At 31.3% G+C, this 18,003-nt stretch overlaps 1 protein-coding gene across 1 annotated transcript; it reads left to right on the top strand.

Moving 5' to 3' along the window:
• The first annotated feature begins 6,305 nt into the window (after positions 1-6,305).
• On the top strand, positions 6,306-12,195 carry LOC115986687 (vicianin hydrolase-like). The gene is made up of 13 exons (XM_031109930.1): positions 6,306-6,545; positions 6,663-6,732; positions 8,186-8,244; positions 8,701-8,776; positions 8,956-9,033; positions 9,405-9,492; positions 9,590-9,842; positions 10,052-10,167; positions 10,817-11,034; positions 11,121-11,152; positions 11,262-11,364; positions 11,446-11,554; positions 11,808-12,195. The coding sequence occupies exons 1-13, from the start codon at positions 6,390-6,392 to the stop codon at positions 11,974-11,976; spliced, it is 1,527 nt and encodes a 508-aa protein (XP_030965790.1). The 5' UTR covers positions 6,306-6,389; the 3' UTR covers positions 11,977-12,195.
• Positions 12,196-18,003: the final 5,808 nt, after the last annotated feature.

The raw sequence follows: 18,003 nt of genomic DNA, 5'->3' as shown, positions 1-18,003 counted from the left end.
AAGAAGATAATTATGAGGAAATGAAGACTAACAATTCACACGGATAAAAAAATCCACTAATGGGCAATATGTTAAAGTTGAATGATATTTATAACCATATAGTACAAGAAAATGCTGATAAGGTCATTGAGGAAATTTTTTAAGGTAAATAGCATGGAAAGAAATAGTTAACTGAACATTCAGTTGCAAGTCAACATACGAATCAATGTGTACAACTGAGGTTATCGATGGTGGGCACAAGGTGTGTGACTATGTTCCAACCACGGTTCCATTTTGGAACCAGCGTCCATTGCCATTTTCTTGAAAGAAAGTGAATTGGAAGTCATCTAGTATCCATTACTATTGAGAACTAGTGTAAAAATAAGGATACATTCAATTTTGAGAGTGGAAAAACATGTGCTTGTGTACTCTCATTGATTTTGAAATATATGTTTTCATAAATTAGAGTTAGCATAAGGCAATATGTTAGTACCAAGGTATCTTGCTAACTATACCAAATCCCCTAAGTTATTGTGTGCTCAAGTGGGAGATGTAAGCTCCTGAAGTGATAATATTATCATGCAATATGTTAGTACCAAGGTATCTTGCTAACTATACCAAATCCCCTACGTTATTGTGTGCTCAAGTGGGAGATGTAAGTTCCTGAAGTGATAATATTATCATACAGTACGCCTTGATGTAATACAAAAATTATTTTATATAGTGGTTGTATGTAGCCTCTCTCTCATAGCACGTGGGCACCATACACTATGAGAAGTGGATTCATATAGCTGCTTTATATGATGCACCCCCATTGAAATGAAGTCTACTTCACAATATGGTTGTTTGATTTGGTGATGTGTTGCAACCCTGAGAGAGGCATAACTTTTCAAAGTGTTGTTACTCTCCTACTTCAAAAAATTCCTCTATATATGATCACCATCCTCATGAAACTGTCATCCTTTCTCTTGGACCAACAAAGATTATTATTTGTTAATGTTAGCCACATCTTCTCTATATTCCAAAAAAAAAAAAAAACTAATCAATTACCGTTGGAATTTCTCATAATCATTTACATAACTTGTTTGACCTAATAAACATTCCATGTGAGATTCAATACATGCCCGCACAACAAAATTATATTTTATCTAATCCATATAATTTGAGATATTGCAATCTCTCTCATTTAAATTGTCGATGTTGTTTTAGAGTTCACGTTGTGTTGCGGTGCCTCTCTAAACCACATGATGTTGTAAGTTATGAAAAACTTAGACAAACATCAACTTAAAAAGTAGACCTAATTCATATTGCAACAATAGTAATAACATATTCAATGAGAAAATTAATATTAAAACATGAGGAGGTCATTCCACCTAAAACAGAGAATATAGTCCATGGAGCACATTAAAAAAAAATCTAGCAAAACTTAAATCACAAGTTGTTATGTATCATTGCTAAAATTTAAACAAGGTTAAGAGCTCTAAATCAACTAGCAAATGCTCTAAAAATGCCCCTTCAAAATAATGTTATATTTTAATGCATAGTTAAAACTGTAAGATGCTACAATATAGTTGATGATCAGTAGTTTGCCAAGACTTCACATGAGCTCAACGGAGTCAAGCCAATCCTTTGACCAACCAAGTGGCCAACAAGCCTAAACAGTAAACACATGATTGAACTATGCTAAGATTAGATAGTCAATGGGGTGCAACTTAGTCATACCAAACTAATGTCGCTGAAGCGTTAGTTTGGTCAGACTCTCTCTCTCTCTCATAACCCAAACAACAATGGTAGATGAAGGGTCTGGTTAATGTGTGCCCTAAGGCACACATTAAACTATCTATTTTTGTAAATATTTTTCTAGAAATTGAAAAAACTGTCAATACCTTTTCAATTCTCTGAGAAATTTTTTTACAAAAATGAGAATTAGTGTGTACCCTTAGGCACACATTAGCAAAATCCTTCATAATTCTCACACAAACTGTTATTACCCACAAAGTAACATTCATGTCCGTACAACTTATATTTATTCCTTCCAATCCACATGATTTGACGTTTCACACCTGGGTCTGTTTGGATAGAACTTATTTTGCTGAAACTGAAAACTGAAAACACTGTAGCGAAATATTTTTTAAATGCGTAAATAGTACTGTAGGACCTATTTTTAATGAAAAAGTTATTGAAAAGTATAATTTATGGGACCCGTAAACAGTGCACAGAGTACTGTTCACAGTTGATTTGTCAACAATTGCAAACTAAACAAAAAAGAAAAAGAAAAAAGGCAAAACGCACTACAGTGCAAACGTGGACGTGGTATAATCTGTATCCAAACTCCACCCTAATGTGAACCACAAACAAATAATAAGAATTATCTCAATGCAACAAAAGTGTAGAAAAGCAATGCTATAAGTGTGCACCACAAATATTTCATGGGGTTAGTTAGTGCACCTGTGAAACTCAGTCCATAATTCAGATTCCTATAGCATTAATTCGAAGGCTCCAGAATTAGAATTATATGGCTTTGTTTCTTATCCAAAAAATAAAATAAAAAATAAAATTATAATTGTCTGCATAGTAGTTTTACTTTTTCTTTTTTACTGGATTACAGTAGTTTTACTTTTAGGGTTTGTTTAGAATTTTTGTTGAAATTAAAATTTTTTTTGTTGAAAGTACTATAGGTAAAGGTAAAAGTTAGCTGAAATAGTATAGTAAGACTTATGAATAGTATCAAAAAGTGCGGTGAGACTTATAAATAGTAATAAAAATAAACTGAATAGTAAAATAAATTGACAAAAATTAATCATGTTAAATAGACACTTACACGGACAAAAACTATCCCGACACAACAATAATTAGAATCTGCAGATTTGTCCAGAAAATGCACATGATCTTAAACTTTATTTTGGGTGTGGGGGGCCTAGGCCAAGTCATATAGTTGGTGTAACCATGCGTACTATTTTGCCCACACAATGAGAGAAATGATTTCTAGCAGAGTAACCTGAGTATCGAATAGGCAAGAGCATATACCTCCAGATAAGTCTCTAGCCAGTACAGTTCACCATGCTACTAACTATTGAAGTGCCAAAAAAAAAAAAAAAAACTTATTAATTAATTATAAAGTGAATTGACAAAAAAAAAACAGATGCATCTTTTCATAAATTATAAATTCTAATTGTGATATTTTTAATTTTTTAATATTATTTATTTTTCGAATAATTTGATAGGAGAGAAGATTTAGACAACATTTAATGTCCTTCAAAGAGATGATTTTTATTTTTGTTTTGCTGAATCCATCAAAGAAATGATTTGAGATCAAGGTTAATGATTACCATTATGGTTTTAAAAACCAAACCGGGCATCAAACCCTTTTTTTTTAATTTTTTTATTTTTCAGTTCAATCTCGGTTTTTGTCTTGCTTTTGATTGGTTTTGGGGGTTTTAATTGGACCGGACTGGCTCTCGATTCCCGATTGAATCGGTCGGACTGGCCGATCCTGTCCGGTTTTTAAAACTATGATTACCATATGAAAAATATGGTTGTTGGAATATTCCCAAAATAAAAAATAATAAAAAAAAGTCAAGAATTGTAGCCAATAATTTTCAGGGACAGCTAGACGTCATGCTTCAAAAAAATCCAGGTCATTCATTCGAATTTTCTTTCCCTCTCCCTTAGAACAACTCTTACTTAGAAAAAAAAAATATATATATATTAAGGGTTCGTTTGGATACAACTTATTTTTGTTGAAACTGAAACTTGAAAACTGAAAATATTTTGGCAAAATAATTTTTTTAATGTGTGAATAGTGTCGTGGGACTCGTGAACAGTGCATAAATAGTGCATAAATAGTGCATGAACAGTGCATTTTGTCTCCTGCACAATGAACCCATGTGATGTTACTGTTCATGCATAAAAAAAAAAAAAAAAAAAACGCAAACTTTAAACGCAAATGTGTATCCAAACTCTTACTAAATGGATTTGTGTGTAACTATATATGAACAATTGATTTTTTTTATTATAAAAAATACATTAATTCTACCTATAGTTTGGGAGTTGTTTTAACTAAATCCTACATAATACAAAGTTTCAATTAAAACTCCCAAATTTCAAAATTATTTTTACTTTTGTCCCCTCAAAACCACTCTTGATTATAAGTAACGAAAAATTAAGTAAATTGTACTTGACAGTCTAGACACTACTTTGGCCATTAATGAAACATAAAGAAATAATAAAAAATTAAATGTAAAATGAATAGTGCTGCAACTATATATTTTTACACAATTTTACATAATTTGATGTAAATGAATTTTAGATTTGATTGACTAAAATATGTTACTCTTCTATTCTACAGAGTAGTCTCACCATGCTATGTTGTTTTGCTTACATAATGATAGAAATAATTTCTAGCAGAGTACCAGAGTATCTAATGGGCAATGGTATATGTGCCTCTAGATAAGTCTCTAGCTAGTACAGTTCACCATGCTACTAAGTACCAAGTACCAAGTACTAAGTACTAACTATTGAAGTGGTTTGCAAAAAAAAATGAAAAGATAAAAAAACAAAACTTTTGAAGTGGTATATAATGGTTGGTGTTATGGGAAAGTATTACTCTTAATACAACTTACAGTGGTTAAATATATACACCTTACCATGTTAATAGTTTTAAAAAATATTATAAATTTTCTACCAAAAAAAAAATTATAAATTTTTTATCTCCTTACTCTTTTATAACTACCTTAGACAAAGAAATTTTGTTGAAGTGGTTAATTGTAAATAATAAATAAAATAAAGTAGTGGGTAGAAAGCATCTCTCACTCACAATTGACAATTTTAGCATATTATGCATAAATATGAAATTAGATATATTACTAGATTTATTCAAAAACTAATGGTAAGAAAAAATTGTCCGCTTTGGAAGTTAATAAAATTTTGATTATTCCAAATTTCCAATACTTCTTTAAATGAAGTGACAATAAAAAAATGCAACATTTCATAAATTATAAATTTTAACTATGTGACATTTTCAATATTCACTGTTATTTGTTTTTCAAATAATTTGATAGGATAGAAGATGAAGACAACATTTACTGATGATTTGAGATCAAGGTTGATGATAACCACTTTCTCAAAAAAAAAAAAAAAAAAGGGTTGATGATAACCACATGAAAAAAAGTTGTTGGAATATTCAAGAGTTTTAACCAATAATTAATTTTAATTGTTAGGCACAGCTGGAGATCATGCTTCAAAAAGTCCTCTATATAACTTTTGGTATCTGTAGGTTTTAATTATAACTAATATGATTTTTATTACTTGTTGTCAATAGTAATTAACTGATGAGGGGGCAAAAATATTCTCAAAAAAAAAAAAAAAAAACCTAAATGAGGGAGCAAATTGAAACTATATATAATATATATATATATATATATATATATTTTTTGAGGAAGAAAACGATTTCAAAAATTGATTGCTATAATTGAAAATTTCTAAAATTTGGGTTTTAATTTGAAACTATCCCCAAACTCTAGGAGGAATCATCTTTTTTTTTTTTTTTTTTATAAATTTTAAATTAAAAAAATAATATTGATTAAAAAAAAAAAAAGGCTACAATTACCTCATCACGTCCATTTTGATGGGGTCTCACATATTTGTCCCAAAAATTAGTTAAATAATTTAGGATATTCAGTGGGTTATAAGTGATGATATTACAAAACTTATAATAAAGTGAACAATTGTGTCTATTTGGCTAACTTATTTTTTTAAAGATAAAATAAAAAGTGGATTTAAAATTAAAATAAATAAATAAATATGTCATCTGGTAATTAATTACGAAGTGCTTATAAATTATTGGCTTATTTAAAAGTTTTTGAAAATGTCAATCGCACAAGTATTTCTTATTTTATATAAAAAAAAAAATGATGCTCTATTTTTTGTTCAGGTATACAATATGCATTCAAAATTAAATACCTAAATAAATCATTTCACCCTACTAACTAAATCAAATTTAAAAGATTCTTTCTTTATTATTTGCAAATTTATTTGAACAGTTTTGATTTATTCTTTCTTTAAAAGATGCAACTTTTGCTGTAATTTTTTTCACAGCATGATGAAGTAATCAATTATGAGAACATAAACTTACCACTTTTTTTTTTTTTACTATTCACAATCGATATATCATTTCAACAAATAGTACTAAAAGTTATAACAAAAGTTATATACTTAAGAAACTTTAAAATGTAGTTAAAAAAGGGTTTAACCTCATGGAAATCTATGGCACTGGTCTATCCAACAGTTTGTCTTTATTCTTACTAATATTGCGGATAAACTATATCAGTAACCCGTTTTCTCTATATATAGAAACCGAAGCTAGAAGGCTTGGAGGTATAGTTTTCAGCATAGCAAATTAAGTTAGCCATATGGGAACTCGAGCTCCTTTTCTGCTATGTCTCCTGGCCTTAGCTGCCTTGTGTGATAGCACACAAGGTGCAACACCAGCCCATTATTCTGTTCCTTTTAACCGCACCATTTTCCCAACTGGTTTCATATTTGGAGCAGGTTCAGCTGCTTACCAGGTAAATATTGTAATGGGGTTAGTCTGTTACTCTTAAAGAGTTGTAGAGAAACTCATAAAATTAAAGCATGTACACATGGTAGCATATAATGTTTGTTTGCTTTTGGTTTTTTCTCAGTCCGAAGGAGCAGCATTCACTGACGGTAAAGGACTTAATGTTTGGGATGTTTTCACCAGGAAACAGCAAGGTCTCTCTCTCTCTCTCTCTCTCTCTCTCTCTCAATTGAATCAGAAATATCAAAGTGGTCCATAGGCTCCATATCCTTTTCCATAGACTATTAGTAACCTGCTACTTGCATGTATTGGCAAAGAAAATTGTTAAAAGGGTAAATTATAAAAACCTACCTGAGGTTTGGGGTAGTACCAAACACGTCCAAAACTTTTTTAAAATGACCAATTTGGTCTTTAAACAGCAGTGTAGAGCGTGAGTTTGTGGGTAAACCGGCTCTGAAACCGTTTTAGTGGCAGAGGTTTTTGGTCCTTTGCTGAGTCTATGTGCTTGAGCTTGAGAATGAGAGAGAGATGTTTGGTCTCTGTGAAGAAGAGAGAGAGCAAAAGAAAGGGGGAAATGAAATTAACTAACGGGGTTTGGTTTACAAACGGCGTTAGTGTTTAGGATTAGTTTGGTCATTTAAAAATTTTTTGGATGTGTTTGGTATTATCTCAAATCTTAGTGTAGGTTATCGTAATTTACCCGTGTTAAAAATTTACAATAAGGCATGATAACAAATGTGATTAATGCCATAAATAATGTTAATGATAAGCCTTCAATTTTTTTTTGGTAGAAAGGAAGCTTTATTAAAAACTAAGTAGAAACAACACTGTTTCTCAAAAAAAAAAAAAAATGTAGAAACAGCACTATCAGAGTACAACCCAAATACATCCAAACTAAGCAAAAACAGCACCTCAGCTGGGGGTTCTAAAAAAATAACAAAATCTTGGGGCAAAAGAGCACCCCTCCTAGCAAGGGTATCGGCACATTATTTGCTTCTCGGTAGCAATGTTAAATTTGGACCATTGGGATCTCCCTCAGCCACTTGAATGGCTATTATTCTTTTTCAAGAGGTCTACCACTACCTGAGCATCTAACTCAATAATCACTGCTGGAATTTTTAAAGCAATACATAGCCTGATACCGTCCCTTTAAGGCTCACAATTCTGCTACCACACTTTAAACTTTAGCTTATACTTTAGCTTATTGCTATGATACTTGTTGAAGAATTAACACATTGTGGAGACTCCAAATGAGACCTACTTAAAACTACTTGTCCAATTATATTTTTATAAATTCTTTGACTCATTTGGTCTCTCTCTCTCTCTCTCATTTTTTTATTTTTTATGTGAGATTTCTACTCACATGTTTACATCCAACAAAATACTAAGAAAAATATAAGTAGAAGAGATTTAAGGATTTTCACTGGTCAAGTCTTTTTGTGTTCGATATCAATCTGCCACTAGACCCCAACTCCTTTAGTTTGTGAACTTCCACACCCGCTTTCCACAAATGGTTTTGAAACAAAATAACTTCATTATTTTTCAGAATTTGGATACATTAAACTCATAGCCATGTAAAGGACCTTTATGTGATCACAATAAAAATTTTCCCGTTTTGATTTGAGAAATTTTCACGATGATCTACAGCAAAAATTGCGGATTATAGCAACGCAGATGTGGCACAAGACTTCTATCATCGTTACAAGGTATGCCCAAAAACTCCAATGACCATCTATAATTGTTTATCTGTTGTTTTTTACAATAAGTTTAAAGACAAATATTTTTTATAAGTGTTGCTAAATGTAAAATTTGTGAGAGTTAATGGAAATATGAAGAAATAGAGTAGAGAGAGATAACATAAAGTTTACATGAATTGGCTGAGTGGCATATGTTCACGGAAGAAAATTTTGATGGCTACATCTTCACGGTAATCTCAATTCTACAGGGTATATGTAAAAAATTTGGAAGTAGAATTAGATGTGTGTGGTCTGAGTAATATAATTGGACCTCTTAAAGCCAATATACAAACCTAATAATGATACCTTTAAAAAAAAAATTAAAGTTGCCCTAATCATAACTTACTATCTTAATAGAAATGAAGAAATAATATAAAAAAATATTTTTTATTTTTATTTTCTAATTAATTTCTAAAAATGTTGCAGGAAGACGTACAATTAGTGAAAAAGATTGGTTTGGACTCCTTCAGATTCTCCATCTCATGGTCCAGATTGTTCCCAAGTAAGACCCTTGTTACACTAGATCAATCTAAATGATCAAAATTCATTGGCTATTGATGTGATCTCAGTTGGGTCCCATGACACCGACAGTGATCACAAATCTGGAAAAATCTTTGTTCATATTTGTCGTATTGCAAATGGGACATATGATAGCATTGAATAATGTACTTTTGTCTCCAGAGGGCAAAGTAAGTGGGGGAGTTAACCCAAAAGCTGTGACTTTCTACAACAACCTCATTAACGAGCTCCTCTCCAATGGTGAAGTTCAGAACTTTTCTTTTATTTTCAGCTAATGCAATTTTTCTAATGCTATACATATCAAACTATATGCTATACACAATGATGTATAATCAAAGCCCTCTCCTTTCATGAAATGAGCTGAACACTTATTTCTATTAGAATTTAAAAATAATGGAATGTATTGGAAAAAAAGTATATATTTGCCTCATTCACTTAGCCAAAAATGGGGGAAAAAAAGAGGAATAATTAGGTATAATTTGTTATGACCTTCAATGGGTTTATTAAAATGGTTTGAAAGAATTTAAAAAAAAAAAAATTGAAAATTTCACTATTTTACTATTTTTAATTATATGCCATTTCTAAATTTGAATTCCCATTGGGCCGGGCAGGTATCACACCCTTTGTGACTTTGCTCCATTTTGATACTCCCCAAGCACTAGATGAGGAGTATGGTGCATTCTTAAGCCCCAAGATAGTGTAAGTCTAGACAATGGGACAAAATATATGCATTGCAATTCTTAAAATTAAGCTTGTGCAATATGAATAACTAATAACCATCTGGTTTTATCAATAGGGAGGATTATGTGGCTTATGTTAATTTTTGCTTCAAAACATTTGGAGATCGAGTCAAGCATTGGGTTACGATGAATGAACCAAATGGATGGACCATGTATGGGTATAGCTCTGGTACTTTTGCACCGGGGCGATGTTCTAGCTATGCTGGAAATTGTACTGCTGGTAACTCAGCCACTGAACCCTACATTGTTGCCCATCACTTGCTTCTTGCTCATGCATATGCTGTGAAGTTGTATAGGGAGAAATACAAGGTTTGTATATATATATATATATATATATATATATATATTTTCGAAACAAAATTACAAAGAGAAATAAACAAAAAGGATTATATTATAGTATTTCATTTTGATGAAAAAGAAAAATTTCATATTTCCCACTAATAAACGTTGTAATGTTAATTTAACAAAGTGATTATGTCATGTTGGAAAAATTGTGATTGACTTTAATATGAGTGCAGCCACATCAAAAGGGAGAAATTGGGATTACAATTGTGACCCATTGGTTTATACCAAAAGACCAGTCTTCTAGCAGCAAAAAGGCAGCCTCCAGAGCTCTTGATTTCTTGTTTGGTTGGTGAGTATTGAGATCATATGCAACTGGTATGGATGGTTGAGATTTAAATTTGCAAAAAAACAACTTTAAATCTCAACTATTAATTATAATAAATGAAGAAAAGTAAAAAAATAAAGGTAAAAAGGTAAAAAAAGTGAAAAAAAAAAAAAAAAAAAATTTGTGAAGGACTTGGGTGAATTGCACGGAGCAATTGCACTGAATCCCAATCCATATCCCACACAGTTATAAGGTCCATAGTCCATACAATGTTAGCAGGAGGATATATATATTTGATGTATGAGATAATTATTACTCTTCTTGAAAACAAACTTTTTTTTCTCATCATTTTCTCCCCTATTTGTTCATATTTTTCTTTGAAAAATATAATAAATATTTCAAATTTTACTACATAATCTTTGAAAACTAACATAGAAATAAATGTGATTAGTAGGTGGCTACAAGCCTACAACATAATAAATAAATGTCAGAATTAATTAATTATTTTTTTGTTATTGTTGACATGGTAAAAGTTATATGGTAAAATTTATAGTAACATCACTCATTTTCTACATTGTTAGTGTTTATATGAAAAACTTCCATTAGCACAATAATTTAACACTATTATATGTGAAAAAAAAAATTACTGAAATATCATCCACTATTTGTATAGGTTTGCCCATCCAATCACATTTGGTGACTATCCCCAGAGCATGAAAGCAGCAGTAAAGGAACGACTACCCAGATTCACAGAAGCTCAATCCAAGTTGCTAAAAGGGTCCATTGATTTTCTTAGTATAAACTATTACACTTCAAATTATGCAGAAAATGCTCCCTCAGCCAACGGTGTCAACGTTACTTATCTCACAGATAGAGCAACCACTCTCACTAGTAAGCAAATAATAATAATAATAATAACATCCTTTTCATTTTCTTTGCCATTCCAGGATTATAATACATTTTTCTTTGCTCCACAGCTGAAAAAAATGGGGTTTCTATCGGTACAGCGGTACATATTCTTCTATCTCTCTGTGTACTCACGCATTTGTGTTATTTTCTTTTTCATGTTGCTTGTATGCTATTTTTACCTAATGAATATAGTGAAAATTTTTTTGTAGACTGCATTGAGCTGGCTTTTCATCTATCCTAAGGGGCTTCGAGAGCTTCTGCTATATGTAAAGAAGAATTACAACGATCCAGTAGTGTACATAACGGAGAATGGTAACAAAACTTTTCCCTCATGTTTTTGCATTGTCTTAACTAATATTTTTAATGTAATTGATTGTGCTCTTCTTTTTGCAGGAATGGCTGATGCAAAAAATAGCTCCTTGTCAGTTAAAGAGGCCATCAAAGATAGTTTGAGGATAAGATACCATTATGGACATTTATCATATCTTTCACAAGCTATCAAGTGAGTGTCGATGAAAATAATGTCCTGTTATTTTCTCCTTGATTTGTATTCATTTGGATGAGTTCATTTTCATCTTAAAATAGATTATACAACCTTTTAAAGTTTCACTTTTTTTCTAAGGTATAAGTGTACATAATACACAATAAACAAAGTAAAATGATGAAAATAAGCTTATCAAAAAGGCGAAGAAAATTTCGTCACTAAATATACATTTTGTTGTAGTACGTGAAGGCTAATAGTGTGATTTTGGCAGGGAGGGTGTCAAAGTGAAGGGATATTATGTGTGGTCTTTACAGGACGATTTTGAGTGGGATGCTGGTTTCACAGCTCGATTCGGCCTTACTTATATTGATTATAAGGACAACTTGAAAAGACACCTTAGATACTCTGCCTACTGGTTGAAGTCGTTCCTCCTAAAATAAATCGTCATTGTGCTAGTATGATCTGTGAGAATAAGGAGAGCTAGCTATGTTTTCTTTCTCCAAACTTCGTCTTGTTTATTGGAGAGATTATTGTGTTTTGTATGTGATGTCTTAAGTAGAAAGGTTTGTTTATGTAAGGAGATGTAATCTTCTTCATCCAAACCCGGTCATCATGTTTAGACATCTATCTAAATAAGAAAAAGTCCTATTCATGTCTCATTTTATTTTATTTTACATTTTATTGTTGAGTAATGCTACATACACAAATGATCAATTATCCTAAATATAAACGGATTAAAATGTTTATGTTGTAGCAATCACAAAAAGAGACTTTTATTTTATTATTTTATTATTTTATTATTTTTTTGGTGGAGAAATACACCCATTCGGCATTCATTTGTATGAAAATTTATATAGAGCAATCACAACATAATAAATGGCACATACCTTCAACTATAATTATTAAAGTACCTTCAAGACAAAACATAAAAATTTTATAAAGATTCTTTTAGTCTATGATCGACCTTTATAAAACTTTTTTGATGGAAACACAGAACTCAACAAGGGACTCCTTTTGTGTAGTCTCTTTATAAAATTTTCGCAATTCCCATTAAGGAGTTATTGATTGTTCCTTGATGATGTGATTTTTCATAAATATCTATTCAACTAATAGTTCTTCACATTTAGAATCCTAATGGGCTGGGTCTTTGTTTGTGACTCATGATGTTAAACAATTAAGCAAATATAATAACTAATAATTAGGATAAAAACTTTATTCTGGCCATTAAGTCTGTTATACAATAATTCCCTCACAAAGGATTACATCCACACATAAATTCTCACAAACATAACTAATCCAAAATCCCAATATACCCAAAACTACTCAAATTCCATGATGGACAAGGAACATAGCATTATCTCTGTAAAGTTGTAATTTACAACTATATATTTTGTTGGCTTTTATTCCATATCAAATTTGATTGTAATTATGTTAAATCTTATGTACCTTGTATTTCTTGTGGGTTTTTATTTGTAAGGGAGGTGTGTGAGAGAAAGAGAGTGTGAAGACTCAAGGCTAATTGAAGACTAAAGCTGTTTTCACGGGTAGCTCACAAGTAAGCTTCTCACGAAGTGATGCATGTGCCCTACAGATGACTGGAATGCGAAGAGTCAGGACAAGATTGAGACAACTGGTTTTCGCGAGTGTTTCACGGGTAAGGTCTTCTCGCGAGACACTTATGAAACATTCTATTTTACCAGATACACTCTATCCTTACCCACACTATATATACCCCCATTACCCACATATGTTGAGGAGTGCTTTTGATAGAAAACCCTAGCCACAAACATTAAGAGTTAGAGATTGTAATACCCATAATTCTCTACACAATTATTTGTGGATTTTCCTCAACTCCTATCTCTCCATTTCCATACCATTGAGAGGTTGATAGCCCAAAAACTTCCCACACTCTTTTAGAGTGTCAAGTGAGGTTTTGGTATTACTGGGAAGTATTGGAAGAAGCCAGGCTTTGGCAGATGCAATCGGGCATATTGCGGGATCTGGAGAGCTAAACAAGACACGGTTCCGAGAAGTCTTGTTGAAGTAGGAGCTTGAAGGGCGTAGGTGTATTAGGTAGACTAGGCTTGTAGGGTTTTTTGTTATTCGTGTATCCCAACTGATTGTCTAGTGGATCGATTACAGCTTGGAGGGTGACGAAGAGGTTTTACGTCGATTACTTCGGTTTCCTCTTCAATAACACATCGGCATGTTATCTTGTGTTTGTATTCTTCTTTCCTACTCTTTTACCTTTCATTTTACTATGTGTTATAATGATTATGGGTTAGAGTAGTTTATTTGTTTATCCACTCGCATTTACTCTTTTTCACACTTTGTATAAGTTAGAGTAAAATCAATCGAGTCGTAATCTTTAATTTGGGGGTCTAAACAGCTTTTGTGTTTTGACACATTTTCGAGCTTTTAATCTCTTTTACAATGAAATAGCTTTTTTTCCACACCAAAAAAATCTTAAATAATAAACCAATTAATACTACTAGTAAACCCAAACTATTTATCTTACGCACTAGATTTGACAAATCTCCACCAATGGCCCATGAGGTGCATTACTAGTACCTCTTTGGGGGGCCCTTTGCACCCCATTTGTTGGATAGGGGTGCTCCACCTCATTCTCAACAAGAGATATATGTTCAATTCAGCACAACCAATGCTTAAACTTCTCTTTTGAACTTGGCTTCACAACCATATCAACCGCATTATTTACAACTCTCACTCTCTTCCATCCATGATTGTTTTTCTTCTACAATGTTCTAAACCAAATGCTCTTCATTTAACTATCTCACAAATCAACTTATACAAATTCATGAAAGCTCTCTCTCATTTCATCACTACCAAAGCACCTTTAGTGACTTCTATAACTCCACCTTTGGAAGAATTTCCATAGCCCAAAGAATCTAGCTAGCCTAACAAAATTAAATTTCTTTCAAGCTAGGATACATGTCTCACATTACCCAAGGTCTTAAAAGTTCCATCTAACATATTAATAATCTAGCTAACCCCACAACTTTACACTCTATCTTATTCAAGGTTATCGATTCTGTACCGGTCAGTAATCTGGTATGCTCAACCCCCCTGTTTCGTACTGGAAAAAATATCGGCTGTACCGACCTCGTACTGGCCGTACCGGTCAATTTCGGCCAATACCAGGCGTACCGGCCGGTACAAAAAAAAAAAGTTTTTTTTTTTTTTTTTAAGTTTTGTAATTTTTGAATTTTTGTTAGGACAAAATGGTAACTTATTTGCATTAACTTATTAGTATCATTTGTTTTCTTAGTATGCAATGGTAACTTTTAAGCTTTCTATTTTATTTTTTTATTTTTCTTCCCCTTTTGATTGATACTAAAGTCTAAAACCATAAATAATTAGTTCTGAATTGAGGAAATATTTTATGGTAAACTTTTATATTTATTATAAAATATATATATATATATATTTATTTATAAATATAAAAAATAGTGGTAAACCCGAAACAGAACACCGGTATTGACCGATATCCGAAATATATCGTACTGGTGGCCAAACCGGTACGGCCTCCGGTACGGTATTGACATTCTTGATCTTATTAGCCAACGTAATTGAACCCCATCACAAGTATTGTACATGTAAACCTATCTTTATTCCAACACATGAAAACCCACAAATTTTGATAGAATATGTAACTCTGCTAACCTTAATTAAGAACATCTCCACACTTTTCATCTTCACTATTTGTTAAAATAATTATTGTATCAGCAGAATCGCTAACCCTTAAATCTCTAACCTCTAAATTCCTAACCCCTAAATCTTCTAAATGCAATCTTCCAATATAATCTTTCTTCAAACTAATGCCCCAGTGATTTTACATTCAAATTTCTCGACATGTATTCTCAACAATTAGTGGTTTACATTCAAATTCTTGACGTGTATTCTTGACACGTAAGCTCGAGAAAATTTTCCAGCAAAGGGAGCATGCCATTTTCCAGAACCAATCTCATCTAATATTGGGGGTTATGATGATTTTTATGCCCACGATCAAGGGCTATTGCATTGTCAAATTTACCTGGTGGGGAAAAGGATCCTGTGAAAATTTCCTCAAGGTTGAATGGAATGATTTTGGAATTGGAATGGCTTCAATGACGTTCTTTTATAGAGGTGGACAGCATCAACAACAAGATAAAGTAATAGAACATAACCTCAAAAGAAGCCCAGCACGAAAATAGGGTTGGGATTCTCAAGTATTGTTGGCTACACTCACTCAGCCGGATGGTTATGGCATTCCATTCACCCTACAGTCCAAATGATTTACCACAAACTACTATATGAAGTTATAACACATAATAAAATCAATGATTCACGAACATTTGGAGTTTGAAATACTAACATAAAAAGTTAAACCACCACCTGTCAGTGTCAGCACATCAATTTCTTGACAGATTACTTCCATGAAAATTTAAGACAGCATCTACTTGAAACATAAGACTGTATAACATTTCTAATGCTATTTAGTCAAACATGGAAATAAAATATTCATTCAAATCAATCCACAACTGGCCTACAAGGCTCCTACCACTATAAAATTTAAAATTTTATATATATATATATATATAAATTATTTTTCCAGGCAACAACGAAACAAGGTGTAGAATGATCAGAAGCAACAATCCATTCATATATATTTGAGCCCCTAGGTCTTCCCTTTTAAACTATATATACAAAGATTATATGATGGGAAAATGTTAAAAGGGTCATAAGTGTGATATAGAGATACTGAAGAGTACACTAAGTTGCACAAAACCCAATTGAAGATTAATCTAGAGTTAAGTCAGGAGGAACGACAAGCAGCATTTAAAGACAAATGACAAAAATTGTTCAATTGCATGCTAATTTTATAGGTTAACTTTGTTAGGGTAATATTTTCTATGTAATTGACTAATTTTTTGACAAAATGTGTTTTACTCGTAATTGGGTAGATCTAAGTTGTTCAAACATATCAAAGGGTATTAGTAAAGACATTACGTTTGATCCAAGAAACAAGTGAAGAAAAGGTTTTTTTTTTTTTTTTTTTTTTTTTTTTTTTTTTAAGTCTCAACATAGTTGCTTAATGAAGAAGCTCGACTTAAGCTCAATCTATAGAGAATTACGATTTCATATTTCTTTATATCAGAATTTTGGTCAATAATGACTTAAATTATTAGGGTTTCTCTCTCTACAACCCTAGACATATATAAAACAAATTTTAAAAGACATCAATTATGGAAGCAAAAACCTAGAACTCATATACTCTATGTGAAGCTACTATGTTGGTACGTCATTGGTTTTTGTAACCAAGTACTTCATGATCTTCATCGTTTATGAAATGAGGAACTTTACAGCCAGCAACAATCAATCAAGTGCTACTTAAATTTTATTTAAAATTTTGTGGAAAATTTGACATAAGAATGTCAAGTGCACTTAAAAATATGCATAGAACTTGACATTACTAATATTGACAAGTTTTATGCTTATTTTGCTAAATAATTTTTTATAAAAATTTTTGGAAAACATCACATTAAGAATGTCAAGCTCCACTTAGAAGTATGCATAGAACTTGACATTACTAATGAAGACAAGTTTTATGCTTTTTTATTTTTATTTATTATTATTATTATTATTATTATTATTATTTTTTATATTTTGTGCAAAACTACTTGACATTAAGAATGTCAAGTTCCACTTAAAAATATGCAAAGGAACTTGACATTACTAATGTTGACAAGTTCTATGCTATTTTGTGTTAATTTTTTATTTTTATTTTTTAAATTTTGTGAAAAACGTGACATTAAGAATGTCAATTTCCACTTAAAAATATATAGAGAGCTTGAGGTTACGAATGTAGACAAGTTCTATTCTTATTTTTCTAATTAATTTTTTTTTTTAAATTGCACAAAACTTGATATTAAAAATATCAAGTTCTGCTTAAAAATATACATAGAACTTAACATTACAAATGTTGACAAGTTCTACGCTTATTTTGCTATATAATTTTTTTTTTTTAATATTGTGGAAAACTTGATATTAAGAATGTCAAGTTCTATTTAAAAATATGCATAAAACGTGATATTATTAATGTCAACAAGTTCGATGCTTATTTTGCTACTTAAATTTATTTTAAAAATTTTACGGAAAACTTGACATTAAGAATGTCAATTTCCACTTAAAAATATGCATAGAATTTAACATTACCAATGTTGGCAAGTTCTATGCTTATATTACTAATTAATTTTTTTTTTTTTAATTTTTGAGCAAAACTTGACATTAAGAACATCAAGTTCCACTTAAAAACATGCGTAGAACTTGAAATTACTAATGTCGAAAAGTTCTATGCTTATTTTGCTACTTAAATTTTTTTAATATTTTGCACAAAACTTGACATTAGCAATATCAATTTCCACTTAAAAAATTTATAGAACTTGATATTGTTGATGCCAACTTTT

The sequence above is a fragment of the Quercus lobata genome, chromosome 4 (genome assembly GCF_001633185.2).
Source record: "Quercus lobata isolate SW786 chromosome 4, ValleyOak3.0 Primary Assembly, whole genome shotgun sequence".
NCBI classification, from domain to species: Eukaryota; Viridiplantae; Streptophyta; class Magnoliopsida; order Fagales; family Fagaceae; genus Quercus; species Quercus lobata.
This window is presented reverse-complemented; position numbering and strand designations above follow the sequence as displayed.